This window comes from Epinephelus lanceolatus, chromosome 6, assembly GCF_041903045.1.
Source record: "Epinephelus lanceolatus isolate andai-2023 chromosome 6, ASM4190304v1, whole genome shotgun sequence".
NCBI lineage: Eukaryota > Metazoa > Chordata > Actinopteri > Perciformes > Serranidae > Epinephelus > Epinephelus lanceolatus.
The window spans coordinates 2489008-2506385 of NC_135739.1; the positions used below are offsets into that span (position 1 = coordinate 2489008).

Below are 17378 nucleotides of genomic sequence, written 5' to 3' on the forward strand. Positions count from 1 at the left end.
CGGACGGACACCAACCACCAACGCCTTTGGGCCGTAGTGCGTAGTGCGCATGCGGCAGCGGAGGATTCTGGGTACTGCTGTTTCTGTTGCAGTGATGCTGCCTTCAGGGACTGTCGGAGAAAAGTAAGTATACCAGGGTTATTGGGCTGATGGGGATTTCACTGTGTGTTTCAAGCATGGGTTATTAGCTGACATCATTCCGAACAAAAAAAAAAATATAAAAATTAAATTAAATTAAATATATTAAAAATAAAAAAGTTTAAATAAATTAAATTTAATCAAATTAAATTAAATTAAAGATATAAAAAATCAAAAAGGTTGAATAAAATAAAATAAAATGAAATATAATAAAATTAAATTAGATTATATTACATCAAAAACATGACAAAATCAAAAAATGTAAACTAAAATAAAATAAAGTTGAACTTAAATAAAGTTGAACTGAATTAAATTAAATTAAATCAAAAATACAAAAAAACATAATTAAATTTAAATGAAATTAAGTTGAATGAAATTAAATGAAACTAAATTAAATTAAATTAGATTAAATATAATAATAACAACACCATCAATAATAATAATAATAATCAATAATAATAGTCATCATCATAGTCATGATAATAATAATTATAATAATCATAGTCATAATACTTTATTTGGTCCCAGTGCACTTAACCAATAAAAATAACTCATAGGACAAAGCATACAGCAAGTGAAGAAACAAATAACAATTAAATATATACATACAAATTAAAAACATCAATGTTCATGTATGTTTTCATGCATAATTGTGAACAGACTCACACTGTAACAACACCATACAATACGGCTTTATAACATTAAAACATGATTAAAAGATTATTTGTGTCAAATACAATGAATAAAACAAGATAATGAGCTAAAACAAAGGCAGATATTATAATGAGCTTAAATACTTATATGTACTGACGATGGGCTTCAACAAACATCTGTTAAATATTTTGATGAAAACTTGTGACCAATAAAGATGATCGATTCCATACTGAAATAAATCAGGATGTTAAACAATGGCCTCTAGTTTGCCCAGTCAGGTGCAGGGCTCACAGCACACTACTGTGGATGGTAGGACCCAAACACCAGCCAGCACCACAAGTCGTGGTGTAAAATAATTACCACATAGCAACAGACACACGGTGAACCTGGAGTTTTTTTTAAATCTGGGGGCCCGGAGCAGCTGTCAGCTTTGTCTGGTTTGGGTCTTAATCCAGCTCTGCTGATATGGATTTATTCACTTGTCTAGAGAGAGTTTCAATAAATGCATTGCTGGTATTATGCTGCAATTCACCATTTGTCCTGGATGCATCACCCTCGCTTGTTGGAAGGAGGCAGGGATGGTCAGTATTTCTATTACTTGTATTTAAAATACGTATTTCAATTACATTTGAGTATTTTGTAATTTGTATTTGATGAGGCCGATAAAAAGCAAATGTGATTTGTAATAAAATACTTTTGAGTGGAGTAATTTTTTATTTAAAATACTCAAAATACTTTCTCCACGAATCAAAAACAAAAATAATAGGCTACACATTCTTATAATATTGGATGTAACAATACATTTTTTTATATATATATTTTTATCTATATGTTTTTTAAACTTGGGCCATTCAGTGTGCCCTTCAATGACCTAGTGGTCTGTTTTACTGGACTGTGCATCACATAGGAAACGGTATGTTGTTGTGGTTGATGCTTGGGATGAGTATGCTACAAATGAATTGCCTCACGTGGGATCAGTAAAGTTATCTGAATCTAAATCTGAATCAATAAATAATATTTTAGGGTAGCCTACATGTCCCTAGCTTTTTTTCTCTTTCTCATTTGAAACAAGTTGAACACAGGGCTCCAAAGGCTCCAAGTTAGACAGCAAACAAGTGAACTAGCTACAGTAGCTACAGTATCTTGCTGCTGTTTAGCTGGTGGACAGTTCACAGCACAGCTAGACTAGACTTGTCAGGCATGCTGCTCACGTGGATGGACCCACACTACCAGCAGACTACCTTGCTGCTCACGTCGTCCAAGTTCAACAGATTGTCTGTCAAGGGAAATATTTTATCTGAGTGTGACAGATGTCGACTGGCTTGATGTGTGATTTATGTCTGGGTCTGGCTACATCGCCTATTGTATAAATACATGGTGGTGATAGTTATAATATCAAGCTAGAGATGCTTATGCTAACTGCCTTATTCACTGTGTAACTGCTAACTGTGTATATCCTATAGCCCAAACCTGAATACTCTGCTACACCAAATTGTGAGAAAACAAGCGTAAATCTGCAACAGCTGCGACCAAATTTGCTACTATCACGCCATTAATGGATGAATCATGGTTGTTCTTTCTGGCATAGTTACTTGTGGTTACTTGCAGCATGTACATTTTGAGCATTTTTGGTCAAGGACTTTTTGAGTTATTCACAAAAAGATTTGAATCGGTTAGTATAGCGCCACCTATGGACAAATTGTGGGCATTCTTTCTGGTATAGTTACTCATGGTCTCTAATTGCAGTGTGCAAATTTTGAGCATTTTTGGTCAAGGACTTTTTGAGTTATTCATGAAAAGCTTTGCGGACCAACTAACCGACCGACCGACAGAGTGACCTATAGAGCTGCGCGTCGCTGCTAGAAAGAAAAAGAAAAAAGTATTTTCTGTATTTGAAAATACAAAATACATGTATTTCATTTTGATACATTTATTTGAGGGGTATTTTGTATTTTTTTTTATCAAAATACATTTTGCCCATCTCTGGAAGGAGGTATGATTTAGTAAATAGGTGTCCAGGGCAGTATTCATTCAGGATGCCATCACCTACAGGACGATCTGCATGACACAAATGTCCCTTTGACATTTTCTCTCGGGCAGCAGTTAGTAAGCTCTTAGATCATTCACTGATTTAACACCTGTCTGACAGTGCAGAGCGTGCTGTATCTGTGTGATTGTTAGCAAAATGTTTTAAAACAAACAGAATGACTTCATCCTGAAGCAGAATAAAAATATATAATCTTTTTTAATCAATGAGATCCAATGATAGAATAATGTTATTTTGTTAAATGGGTGTGAACTACTGTACATCTATATTTTTGACAAGTTACCTTTGTGGCCACCTCATTTCTTCTGCAGCAATAACAAATTCTTGATTAAAAGAAATTTGATCATATTGCTACTAAATGTGCAGCCGGATAGTCAGAGACGCACTGTACGTTTCTATAAACCTTGTACATTATCATGTAGCTGTTGAAACTTTACGTTTTAACAGTGTTCGTTAAGGTTTGTAGTAATAATAGGAACCCAATGCAGACTCAAATGGCACAATAAGAGTTCACTGAGGTTATTAGTCGAGCCAGGTAGTTTAATGGAGACTGTAGACAGGCAGGTTGGAGCAGGTAAAATAACACAGTCTTCACTGGTCAAAAGGTAGGTTTGGTACACAGAGGGGCTTCCAGTGAAGGCAAACAAATCCAACAGGGATGGATCAGAGTCAGAGTCAATCAACAGGTTAAATCCTAAAACCAAGAAACGGACACTGGGAAACAAAAGACTGGAACACTCAACACACAAGGAGCTGAGACGAGCTGACACTGAGAGAAAACAAGACACACACTAAACACTGTGGTGAGGGGAAGGATAATGAGACACAGGTGAGGCTGATCAGGGCGGGACAGACAATCAGACACAGATGAGGTCATCAAAAGGGAGGGAAAGCACACACAGGCAGGAAGTGAAGTGATCTGAAACGAGGGGGGATGTGAGTTTCAAACTAACACAGGAAGCAACATGAATGCATGAAACAAGAAACATGACCTAAGACATGAGGTGTGACACCACAGGGCTGTGTGCTGTCACCACTGCTGTTTTCTATGTATACAAAGGAAATGACCGCCCACAGCAACAATGTCAAGCTGTTTAAATATGCGGATGGTATGTCTCTGGTTGCTCCTCTGCTGGAAGATAATGCCACGTATGAAGAGGCTTACTTTAATCAGGTCACTAATCTTCAGGACTGGTGTCAGGCGAGTAAACTGGAAATGAATGTGACCCTACACAAACAAACAAAACCAGATGGCGCCAGTCACGTCCTGCGGGTTGTAATCAATAACCAGCCTGGAGAAAAAGTGGAACAGACTTGAACTTTTAATGAAAACTCAGAGAGCATTTTATCATTCAACATCACAGCATGGTACGTTACAGCAGCCTGAGTGCAGAGAGCAAAAACAAGCTCTCCAAGACTGTCAGTATTTTGGGGAAGGTGATCGGCACGTCACAGAAACAACTCTGTCATGTGTCTGACAGTGCTGTACGCAGGAGGGCCAAACATACAGTTGCTGATGCCTCACATCTATGATACTCAGAGTTTGAGCTGCTCCCGTCTGGGTGTCGACTTAGAACCAGTCGGAACATATATAAGAGGTCCTTTATTCTCTACGCCAAACAGGCCATGAGCACAGAATGACTGCGTCAGGTAACACCACTATTTTTATAAGATGTGCTCTCTTTTATTGTTTATATAACTTCCTGCTCCCACCTGCCTGTTTGCACTATTGTGTCACATACATTGTAAAACTGTACATTAAAGGATAACTTTTCAACCTGGGCCCTATCTCCCCATGTGTATGTGTGCGTATGATTTATAGGTACAACTCGTTCTAAAATTGGTTCAGTATTGAGGGAGGCGGATGCAGCCGGGAGCTGCGAAACGAGCTAAAACGGTAACAGGGGCAAATGTGTCCCATATGAGTTTGCGCATTAAAAGTGCTTTTTTTCGCCACTGACCGGTTCAGATCACCAGTGTTATCTCTGTAAATAGCATACTAAGCTTTTCCCTTACCTCTGGGCTGTGTGACGTCATCTCGCGAGAGCTTTGCTTGTTGCCAGAAGAAAACAGAGGAGCCATGCTGAGCGCCGCTCCGAGTGGCGCTGGTTGTCCCGGAGTACAGCTGACAATTTTACTGCATCGATTGAAAACAATGGTTCGTGTTTGTGCTTATCCGAATTGCAAGAACAGGATGTCGCGCAACACCCTGTACAGCTTTCATAGGCTGCCTTTGTCGGATGGCGAGATGCTGAAGTTGTGGCTAGTTGTGCTACAAATGGATGCTAACACTCCTGTCCAGACACTGCGCCTTGCAGACCATCGGGTCTGCAGTGCTCACTTCTCCCAAGATGACTACTGCCAGCCGAAGAAGAAGAGAAGGCATCCAATCCCGAAACACCTCTTCCTCAAGAAAACGGCTGTCCCAGGAGTAGAGAGAGCTACAGACACAGTGGAGGTAATGTTATATAAACAATGTTCGAAACACTTAGTATGTTATTTACAGAGATAGCACTGGTGATCTGAACCGGTCAGTGGCGAAAAAAAGCACTTTTAATGCACGAACTTATACGGGACGCATTTGCCCCCGTTACTGTTTTAGCTCGTTTCGCGGCTCCCGGGTGCATCCGCCTCCCTCAATACTGAACCAATTTTAGAACGAGTTGTACCCATGAGTCATACGCACACACACACATGGGGAAATAGGGCCCAGGTTGAAAAATACCGAAGTTATCCTTTAACAATAATGGTGTTAAGGTACAGTTGAGCAATAATGCAACAATAATGCATCACTATTCCTTATTTTAGTACCTTTTACAAAAAAGTTTGTTTATAATATTTATATTTATATATAATTTTATTCTATTTTATTTTTATTCATATATTCATATTAGACCTTACATTGCAATACCAGTAATAAAACGAAATAAAATAAAATTTAATTTGCAGTGTTATCTGTTCATATATTTATCTTCATTTTGCATTATATCTTTTCCAGCATTCTTATTCCTTAATTTACTTCACATCTATCTATCTATCTATCTACATGCTGGATTATTTTGTTCTGTTTGCATAAATTGAAACAACATAAATACCTTTTGTTTCAGAGACACATCTTTAATCATTTCCAACCCAAAAATATTTAAATGTGCAACAAGCTACACATAAAATATCAGAGCACACACAAGGAGCTCCATGTCTGTAGGCCTACTGTTTTTCAATAGCAGCCTTCCATAGTGTAAATGTGTAGTATTTCCACTTTAATTGAAAGTATAGACGAGTTATATTTCAGCCACAGCACCTGCTCAAACCTGAACTACTGTTCCACTAACAGAATGATGTGAGATTATTTCTCTGCTCCATTACAGACATTACAGACCTACTTTCAGCCTCTGTGAAAATAAAGTTCATATGCTTGAGGTTTCAGATGTTACACCCCCCCCCCCTGTACACTTGAGATGTTTTTTTCTTGTGGTTTTTTGTCTCCGCTGTCCTGAACAAACACTTATTATCACACTGCATCCTTCTTCAAGGGACTTAAAGACAAGTTTATACCAGATATTAGAGTAAATCAGTGCTACGTAGGTTCCAGGTTTTAATCACCTAAACCTGTAAAACATCTCAAACTTAGAGTTAGATGAGATCTTAGTGGTTACTCTGTTTTAAAGTGTCTCTGTTAGCACCTCAACACGTTTGTATGAAACTACACTGTGAGAAAAATCACATTTATTATATAATCTCTGATCTTTGTCATCTCTCCTGCAATTACCTTGTAAGCTGTGGTTGGAGATTGAATCTGAAAGTTCATCATGCTCAGTTGTGTCTTGTCACAGGAAGCTCAGCGCTCATTTCCTTGTACACCACTGTGGGGATAAGGTAAATGTGTTTTAGCACCCTTGCACCAAAACCCACAAGGGTTTCACAAACCCCTCGGATCTTCGTTGTGTGCCGTTTTTATTTGTGTTCAGCGCGTTGCCACCGACATCTGACACTACCAACCTGCAGAGGTGTGACTACAGCAGGATGTTCTTTTTTAGCAATGAGAAAGCATCCAGCTTTGATGTCTTTTGATTAAAACAAAATGAAACAGTAATGTAGTGTTTAGTCCGGGATTTCTCTGGTCTGTTTGAAAGCCTACACTGTTTTCCATCTAAATGTATTGTGTGTGCAACCTCCACCACAGTCAGTCCCCTCCTCAGACAACAACTTATTCTCACAGTACACTTAAAAGAAAAGAAAAAAAAATCCTCCTCCCACCTACACACTTTTTTTTTGTCTAGCTCTGTCAGATGTGCAGACAGGCTCACAGCAGACAGGATGAGCAGAAGAAGACGACGAAGACCACCTCTCACATGATACGATGGAAATGTGGCTGACACGGTCGATGCTGGTGGTGTTACTCACAGGTAAGGGTCCTGAAAACTGACAATTCACTGACAGCAAAGCCATAAAGATAAAACATGAGGGTGTTTAATGAGACAATGAATGAACTGAGTGAAAGTTAATGTGTGCAGAGCTGCAGTAGAATTAAACACATTCACCTGTTTGTACTGCTTTTAAGTGATTAAAGTAGTATCTCTATCTATCTATCTATCTATCTATCTGTCTATCTGTCTATGTGTAGCAGCAGCAGTCTTGGTGATATCAGGTCAAGCTCCTGTGATTCTGGATGAGAACATCAGAGAAGAGAGAGTTCCTTCTGGTTCCACTTTGACTTTCCACTGCCGTTTGAGGACAGAGAACCATTCCAGACTACGAGTGGTCTGGTATTTCAAACGCTCTGGACCTTCACTCAATGATTCACTCAGAATACATACAGAGATGGTTAACAAGTCTGCAAGGACCTCCACCGTGGCGTCTAACAAACCAAAGCAGGACTCGAAGGATGAAGGGCGAGACACTGAGGGGACTTTGTCGGTGTACACTTTATCAAATGCAACAGAGGAGAACAGCGGATGGTACTTTTGCGAAGTCATAATAGAGATTCCCTTTTTAACCAAAAAGAGGAGCAATGGAACAAAAGTAGTTATTTGTAAGTATTACGTGTAACTGATGAGGCTGGTGACACTTTATTTATTTCTATTTCTGTGTAAGTACATTGAGAACAAAAAAGAAAGTGTCAGATTATTTGTATGTGTTCACATACTCGGCCAGTGAAGCTGATTCTGATTTAAATTTCACATTTAGAAACAATATACAAACAACTAACAAATGGTTTATAATGCACTATAATGTAGCTGTTTTTAAGTCTTTATTAATGCACAGTGTTTGTCAGCGATGATCCTATAAAGTTATATTTGAATATATTTTCATTCGTGTTTATAGACCAGTAGGTGCCCACAGGAGGAGGTACGCTTGTTGACAAATACATTAATAAACACTTAAATCCAGGGTACATAAATTAGCACCGTGCACCTGTTGGTAAAATATGTAAGTGGCTGATGGGTTTGCTTCACTCATCATCCAAAAATACATTAAACTGTCTGGTATCTGGTCAAATTTGAACATTCATCAGCCATGTGGCCAGTGGATAAAGAAGTTAATTTTGCACCCTGCTTATGTTTTAATTACAACTACATTATAGTGGCTTATAAACTATATATTAGGGGAGAGCGGGGTCGGTTGAGACATTTTTGTATCGACATGAAATAAGCTTCCATTACTACTTAAACGGTTATGGCAATAATTTGATCCCTTGACAGATACACGTCTGCTAACAGTTTTAGAGCCCGGAGTTGAGACACCCTCTGAGCTAAAAAATTTAAATTTAAATTGAGAAAAACTGGAGTCTAAATATGAACACCTTTTATTTACAATGCCACTTGTTTGCACATTTCTTCAAGAAAAAGAAAACATTTGTAATATTATTATTTTTCGTAATAACTGAGATATGAAAGTCTTTTGAGGCGTCGTTTCGGTGGCAGCTATCAGCTCAGCGTGGTTATCATAGGCTACAGATGGCTGATAGGTTTATGTAGGCTATTGAAAAAAAGAAAGCAAACAAACAAACAAAAAAAGTTTATGACAACAACTTGAGAGTTAAAAAATAGTTGAACTCTGCACATTCAAAATATGCTCAGGGGTTGAAGCGTCGGCCTATATGGAGTTCATGGAGTAATCATTCACTCTGTGACTTTGCAGTGCGTCTTCTTCAGTAAGGAAAAGTCTTGGTCTTGTTTTTGTTTACCTATAAACAATACTGTCAGGGAGAGCAGACACATTTTGGCGCCACCGACAAAAAAATTCGACAGCTAACACCAACTAATACGCCAGGAAATCAGCTTTCCAGTGATGTTTTTTGTATGTAGCACAACTAAAAACAATACTGCAGAATAAAAAAAAAAAACAAGACATAAAGGTACTTTCACGCTGTCGTTTTTAAGACAGTGAGTAAATATGAGGATTAGTCAGACGGTCTCAGCTCTGAGGCTGAAAATGAGGAGGGTGTGACTGAGCATGGTGAATGGCAGAGTTGCTTTCTCACTTAAAGTCAAAGAGGTACCATCCCAGCCGACCCTGCTCTCACAGGCTGCTTATAAATGTGAAATGAAGGGTTCATGAAGTGACGTGTTGCCACGAAGCTTAACATGTCATGGAGGGGCTCGTGAAAGATTCTAGCTTGCTGTTACTAAATGAAATTTTGTTTCCTCCGTGACAGCGAAGAGCATCGAACACACAACGTACCCATCACGACCCATAGTGACAGCTAAACAAGGTGTGTGTGCATGTGCGTGTGTGCGCATGTATGCATATGTGTGTGATTGTGTATGAGTGTGTATGTACCTAGTCATTATGGACAATCGCACACAGTCTGAGCTGTTATTGTAGTGGCCGCATGTGTTTTATTGGTGAGTGTTGCTTTGCAGAGACAGATATCCATTTATAGAGGTGATGAGATCTCAGGGCTGAGGCGGTCAGACCTGTTTCAAAGTGTTCATCTTTATTCTGTGAGGTGTGAACTTGTGCATACACGCACACTGTGTTTGTCACTTGACAGATCCTCAGTTTAATCAGCTTTATTCTTGTGAAGGAGACATTTTGTACAGTAGCTGCTCTATAAGTCAAACTTCATGTGCTGAAGATTTAACGAAGCTGTGCCATGGCCTTGTTTAACAACTGGCCTACTTATACACACTCTGTAATAAACTGGCATATTTGCGATCACATTTTAAGACAAAGCTTTTCTCTTACAGCTACTGTGTCTCCCACAGACGGCCCCCCCATCATCGACCTCTGGATGTGGATCATACTGGGGGTGTCTGCTTTCATCCTGATCGTCCTCCTGGTCACATGTGTCTGTCTGAGAAGAACATGGCGCAGAAACAGAGGTACCAGCCTTCCTCTTCAGTTGGAGGGTTTAGATAATCATCTACTGACACTACAGTAAACAGCATCTATAGATTGTAGATAAGCTCTGTAGGCAGGAGAAGCCGCAGGACTGTGATAAAAGCTGCTGTGTGGAAGTAAAAAGAGGGCAAGAAACAAAAAGGTAAACAATCTCAGATATGCTCTGACTGACTTCGTTTTTGCAAAGAATTTGCATTTAACAGATGAGAAGATTTTTTCTTGTGTGTCTCTGTTTGAGTGACAGCTCATGATGGCAGGTAGTTAGGTCTGCCCAACTCAGGTCCGGTGGATGCAAACTCTATGAGCAAGAGGTTCATGTGGTTTCACTGCAAAGTGAAAAAAGAGGCAGCCTGCCTTGTGCTGTGTGGTTGATGTAAAGACAATTCTCTAAAACAGACCACAGTCTAGAACCTCATTTTGAAGGCAGAGCTCAGTGCAGGAGGAACAAAGTGAAACTTGGTCACAGCCGACTGACCCATACTGAGAAAAACGTCAGATATTTGCAGAAGCCATGTCAGCAAAGCTGGAAAACCACCCACACTGCACCGCCCACCACTCTTACTGCAATGCCAGTCATAGAGACAAGTTTACCTGTGAATTCTCCACAAGTCATAGTCTATAATTAACATGTAAAAATGTGTTTCTTTAAGCTCCCACAGGAGTGACTTCCAGCACTAATCATGTAAAATGAAACATCAACTGTTATAAGTTTAGTGTGAAATTTTCACACTTTTCTTTTGCCAAATTTGAGTCATTTACGATAAAACTGCAATTAATAGCCCGGGATATTATCTGCTTAAATCACTGAAATCAATCCTTTAATTCCTTGCTCAACAAAGATGGGCAATACAATCAAATTGTTTATTCAAACCAGTATGAAAATTACTTTAAAATAAGGCTTCAAATCATTTGATCTAACTCCGACAGACAGAGCATCAGAGACAAGAGAGAGTTACAGCGATCGAGGATTACTTGAGGCACCCGGCACATTGACACAACACTTTATCCTGTTAAAACAATCCTCACAACTTGGATTAATTTTTATTAAAAACCCTTTTGACTCCTTTGATCTGAGGACCCTCACAGACTGGTTTCATACACCCAAAGAATTTCTATTAAAAAATGAACTGCTTGGTAATCAGACCAGGCCTCTAATTGAGACAAGCCTTTATTTGTCAAAATGTGTAGCCACACTGGGCCAGTAAAAGGGACTGGGTGTTTAATTGGTACCAGGCTTTTAAGTGCAGTTTTGAGGTAATCAGATAAAAACTACAATCATTCATGTTGTAGCTTCTCTCGAGTGAAAATTTGCTGCTTCTCTCTGTTTTTATATCACTGTAACTGAATATCTTTGGCCACGGGTGATGGTTTTGTTTTTTAGTATTTGGGGTAGGACACGAATTAAACTATTTTTTGCAAAAATTTGAGCATCAAACACATAATTTCCTGCATTGGGGTAATTTTTTTTCACCAATTTGTCCCTTGCTACATCCGTTTATGGTGTAAATGTCTTTAATTTTGTCAGAATGAAAGTCCTCAGCTACTACAAGTTTTTGCTGGAGGGGAACAAATGCACATGGTGTAAATATGGAGGGGGACGTGTCCCCTACATCGCCCCGAAATCTATCTGATCTAAATCACTGTCTTTGGGTTTTGTACTTTTGGTCGGACAAAAAAAAAAAAAAGACAGTAGAAGATGTCAGCTTCGGGAAAGCGGTAATGGATTTACAAGCTGGTTGCCAACTACAAGAAAACGTAGGAGAAGAAGAAGAAGAAGAATGCGAGACTTGTTTTGTTTCCGGTTCTGCAGAAAACTCGCACAAGTTCGTAGTTTTCACCAAAGTCCGTACATTTAATGGAAACACACAGGACTCATATTTCTTTTAATGCGCATTCCCAATGATTCGAATCACTTTTGGATGGAAACATAGCTAGTGACCGGCGCTATGGCAGGTGTCACAGCACACGGCATTTCACAGGAGGCAGTTGATGATTTTTGGGGACATAACGATCAGATGTCATTGAGAAGTAACCAAAAGGGCCTAAACTACGCATTGGAGGGATATATTCATCATTTTATTGTTGAGAAGGTCGATGAAAAGCTTAAATTACAAGCCAAAATTTACAGGTCACAGTGTACGCTTGTGAACCGCATCTGTTAAAGTGCCACTGAAGTTAAGGTTTTTGGCTCAGAATATGAGAAAAGGATAACGGCCTTTTTACCATCTTTACCAAGAGTGTCTCTCCGTTAGTTTGGTGCTACAGTATTTACACTGAATCATTCAGCATAACGTTTGCCAACCTTTGTTATCTCTGCCATTACAGATAAGTTAATGAAGCTAAGCTCCAGAAGTTAACGTTAGCTTAACTAGAGCCCTTTGGACAACAGCTAACAATGATGTACGATCACCAAAGTACAAAACTAGAACAAAATAGGCTAATGAACTCCCAGCAAACAAGGTGACATGATGAACAACGCAGCTAGGAGCTAACGTTAGGCTAACTTTAGCTAACGTTAGCTAGAGATGTTAAAGATAACTTTATATTTCTTTCCAGCAAAGTGACAATATGTTGCCTCAAACACAATGTTGACTTACCTTAGAACAGATGTAGACATCATTGTTAATCTTATTCACGTTGAGTTGATGTTGTGGTCTAACGTTACCACACAACTTTATCCAAAGGAGACACTTTTCTCGGTTGAGATGTGGTTTAAAGTGTAAAAAATACACCTGGTCACCCAGCCTCTCAGGATACCTTGTGTCAGAGTTGCATGTACCCCATGCACACCGTTTGACCATTTTTAAACTTCAAATCTCAGAAAAAGCTCATAAAACCGAACAAACTGACTTTCTGTAATGCATTTCAATGGACGTCCAGGCAGAGAATGTCCCAGTGTATGGGAATGGCTATACGCACTGTGATTGGCTCATCGCGTTTGAGGGCGGGGCTTAGCCATAGGTCAATTCTGTCACTATATATTAACTTGGGCCACAGTTTTGTTGCTGCTCTCACACAGAAGTCAGACTTCTCTTTAACTGAACCAGTAACGCACTGAATACGTCTTTGTGATCAAATTGCTGCTTCTTCAGTGGAGTTTATTATGCAAAATATTTCAGCCACCGCTCACAACCTTTCAAACATCACATTTCATAATTTCACTGAAAATATAACGCCAAAAGAGGTGATAGCAGGTGACGCTTTAAATCTAGATTCAATGGTCTTTAGATTTATTTTAGTTTACAATCAGTGACTGTTGTCATTTTTAGCTTATAATCTTTCAAGCTCATTTATGTCATGTGCAAACCTTTTATGTTATTGATGTAGTTTCATGTTGGTATAATATTTCCATCAGACATCACGGAGGGACAACGGGCCGCTCATGCAGAGGGGAAGATGAGTAAGAGGGCCTGAATGTGGTGGTTTGCAGATAGAAGTAGGACAAAGCTACACACTACCTACAGCACACACAGGGGATGTTGTGTCATACCACAAGTTTTTTTGTGTGTTATAAGTAACCCAGGGTTCATTAAAAAGCAACCACCTGGAGGAGCGTAGCCGGTAACTACCACAGCTGACACACAGAAAGGTGCAGAGGTCGGCCGGAAGTTTGCCCAGTATTGCTTTATAGATAGAAATATACTAATGCTGCTGTCTGTGAGTGGTCGATGACGTCCAGCCACCAAATTATAAAGATGCAGTGATGATTCAGGGACTTTGCATTTGTAATAAAACATAGAGCTGCATGGTACACTGAATAAAAGCTATGTTAAATGGAGGAGGCTGCATGCGTACACAACATGTCACCGTAATCGATCACAGACAGAAACGTAGCTTTTTATAGTTGCTGTAAGGTGCTAAGTGTGAAACAGGGACTCAGTGGAAAGATGCACACGGACAGCAAGAAGTCTGTAAATGTGTTTTTGTTGAAGCTGATGTTTGCTTGATGGAAACTTTTCAGGATATTTAATTTGGTTGCCGCCTCTGTAACACCTCAGTGAAACCTCATGAAATATAGAAACTTTCACTTCGACACAGTTCCTTTGTCATTTGACCTTCTTGACTATCAAGTTAAAAATGTTCCTCTTGGTGGCATTGATGCACTTACTGATTAATTAAAGGACTTCTGGAACTTGAGTTAAACATTTGAGAGGGTGGCACTTTTTACAGGCCAGATGAAGTGTTGTACTGCAGAGTATGAAGTGATGTTGTGTTTGCAGCTCATGTTTTGCAGCAGCACTGACACAGAAAATGTGCTGAAGTGACTGAAATGCAGAGAGCGTATCGGGGGCTTCCAGTCTAGCTGCAGTCAGGCCAGATGAAATGTGCAAACATTTCCTGATAGACTTTTAATTGCAAATCATCCTTAACTGACAGCATTTATAAAGAGTTAAAGAGTGTCTGTGAATCATTTATACTGTAAAGAAAGATTACAATATATGATTTATTAATACATCAGATCTTCATAGCAGCTTTTAGGCATATACTTGATACTTGGCTAATTAGCACCAATTTAATTTCACTGGGTGTAAAGACAGATAACTCACGACAAGGTACAGCAGTGCCAAACTGTAAGTAGAGATCAGCTTTAAAATAATAACCAGGAAAGTTACAGGAAATTTAATGTTAGACATAAGGCCGTCATTCTTTATAATATCAGGAAGAAGGGTTAGAAGTAAAGCTTTCTTTGCAATGCATAACAATTTATTACAAAAATTATTTTAATAATTTCCCCCCTGTTAACACTGTCAGGGTTAAACAGTTCTTTTAATTTAATTTAATTCAATGCAATTGAATTTAGTTTAATTTAATTCAATTCAATTCAATTTAGTTTAGTTTAATTTAATTCAATTCAATTCAATTTAATTTAATTCAATTTAATTCAATTTCAGTTTTAATTTAATTTCATTTTTTGCATTTACAACATTTTCATTTTCATTTATTTTTAACCTGTATCTAGTCCCATTGAGGAGGTGTTCATCCTTCCTGAGGGAGATTTGGTCGAGTCAGCATTATAAAAAGTAAATAAACTAATAAATAAATAAATCAGTTAAACAAACAGTACTTAAACAAAAATAATATAATATTTAGATTCTGCTTGATAATTTAGATGTATTACATACTGGCAGTGGTGGAATGTAACTAAGTGCATTTACTCGAGTATCATAGGTTTCTGTAACAAACTGATTAACGTGTACTTTCTATTTTTACTCCACTACATTTGTCGCAGCCTATTTTACAAGTTACTTTGCAGATTTAATAATTCAAAATATTGATCAACTAATGAACTATGATATATTTTAATAGCAGTATATGAAATAATTAAAATAACTCCACCTTTCCAGGCTGTGACATCAAAGGCATGTACAAAATAATGCATCAATAATTATAATCTAGAAATATAATATAATATAATATAATATAATATAATATGATTCTGAAAAGTGCCATTCAGCATAATGACTTCCTTTAAGTTTATTTTGATGCTAATACTTGTGTGCTTTAGTTGAGTGAGTCTCAGCTCAACATCTGAAACTCATCTTGTTTGTGTGTCTTCATGCAGGAGAAGATCCTGTCTATGCAAACACTCGTCGGCAGCCTTCACCTCGCCCAGGGATGGACAACCTGAAGACGGTTCCTTCCTCTCAACACCTCAGGAACCCGAATCCCAGCAGGACCTACGATGACGGCAAGCGAAGATACAAACATCGAAAGTGTGATGGGACCTCACAAACCTCCAAACCAGCTCATCATCATGTGTAGTCGTGGCCTGTAGCTGTGCTCACTGCAGTGAAACATGAATGATGTCTTTTACATTATAGTTTTTGTTTTTTTGTTTGTTTGTTTGTTTAGGCTTTTCCTTTAAACTCTACATGTGTACCTTATAGTTTGTACTTCTTCTCAGGTATTTCCTGTGAAAATATTTTGAGCCACCAGATGGCAGAAGCTGTCAATGAGTAAATTCAAAATATTTTTTTCTTTTATTTCTTTTATTTTAACATGTTTGCATATGTTGCTTTCGTATAAGCAAATAGTGACAAATTCGATTTTTTTTGTGTGAAATATGTAGTGTATCGTTAGGTTTATATTAAAATCATAAAATCTCAAGATATTGAAAATGCAGCCTTTGTTATATCTTAATGTTTAGTGGCCTATATGTTATTGATTGTTACCCTGCCATAATAACAGTAACAATTTAATGTTGCATATCAATTTGGGATTAGATAGATGAATAGATCAGAGCGCTGTTATTACAGTAGATTAAAATGGTGGTGCAAACATAGGTGGTTGACAGTGCAGGTGTTGCAATGTAAGGTATAAGATAAAATGAAATAGAATAAAACGAAATAAAATATATGAACAGATGCCAATGCAAACTAACCTACTAACTGTTTTTAAATAATTAAATTAAATTAAATTCATTTTATTTTATTTTATTGTAGAAGGTGCTTAAAGTAAAAACTGTAAAAAAAAAAAAAAAAAAAGGAATAGGAATGCCGGAAAAAATAAAATATAAAATGAAGATAAATATATGAACCACTGAAAACTAACCAGCTAACTTTTTAAAATTAAATTAACTTAAATTAAACTAATTAGATTAAATTAAATTAACTTAAATTAAATTTATTTTATTTTATTTTATTTTATTTTTACTTTATTTTATTTTATTGTAGAAGGTGCTTAAAAGTAAAAACTGTAAAATAAGGAATAGGAATGCTGGAAAAAATAAAATATAAAATGAAGATAAATATAGGAACAGATACCACTGAAAACTAACCAACTAACTTTTAAAATTAAATTAACTTAAATTAAATTAATTAGATTAAATTCACTTAAATTAAATTTATTTTATTTTATTTTATTTTATTTATTTTTTACTTTATTTTATTTTATTATATTTTATTGTAGAAGGTGCTTAAAAGTAAAAACTGTAAAATAAGGAATAGGAATGCTGTAAAAAATAAAATATAAAATGAAGATAAATATAGGAACAGATACCACTGAAAACTAACCAACTAACTTTTAAAATTAAATTAACTTAAATTAAATTAATTAGATTAAATTCACTTAAATTAAATTTATTTTATTTTATTTTATTTATTTTTTACTTTATTTTATTTTATTATAATTTATTGTAGAAGGTGCTTAAAAGTAAAAACTGTAAAATAAGGAATAGGAATGCTGGAAAAAA

The 17378-nt window shown here is 37.3% G+C and overlaps 1 protein-coding gene across 5 annotated transcripts; it reads left to right on the top strand.

Annotated features, from left to right (window-relative positions):
- Nucleotides 1-16427, top strand: LOC117254359 (uncharacterized). 5 transcript variants are annotated; one of them, XM_033622573.2, is made up of 6 exons: nt 1-123; nt 7120-7245; nt 7467-7871; nt 9498-9554; nt 10033-10167; nt 15750-16427. In XM_033622573.2, the coding sequence occupies exons 2-6, from the start codon at nt 7200-7202 to the stop codon at nt 15947-15949; spliced, it is 843 nt and encodes a 280-aa protein (XP_033478464.2). In that variant the 5' UTR covers nt 1-123; nt 7120-7199; the 3' UTR covers nt 15950-16427. The 5 variants fall into 5 exon arrangements, with proteins under 5 accessions (XP_033478464.2, XP_078024574.1, XP_033478463.2 ...); XM_078168448.1 differs by having other exon boundaries at nt 7464-7871; nt 10051-10167; nt 15750-16424; XM_033622572.2 differs by having other exon boundaries at nt 7464-7871; nt 15750-16421.
- Nucleotides 16428-17378: the final 951 nt, after the last annotated feature.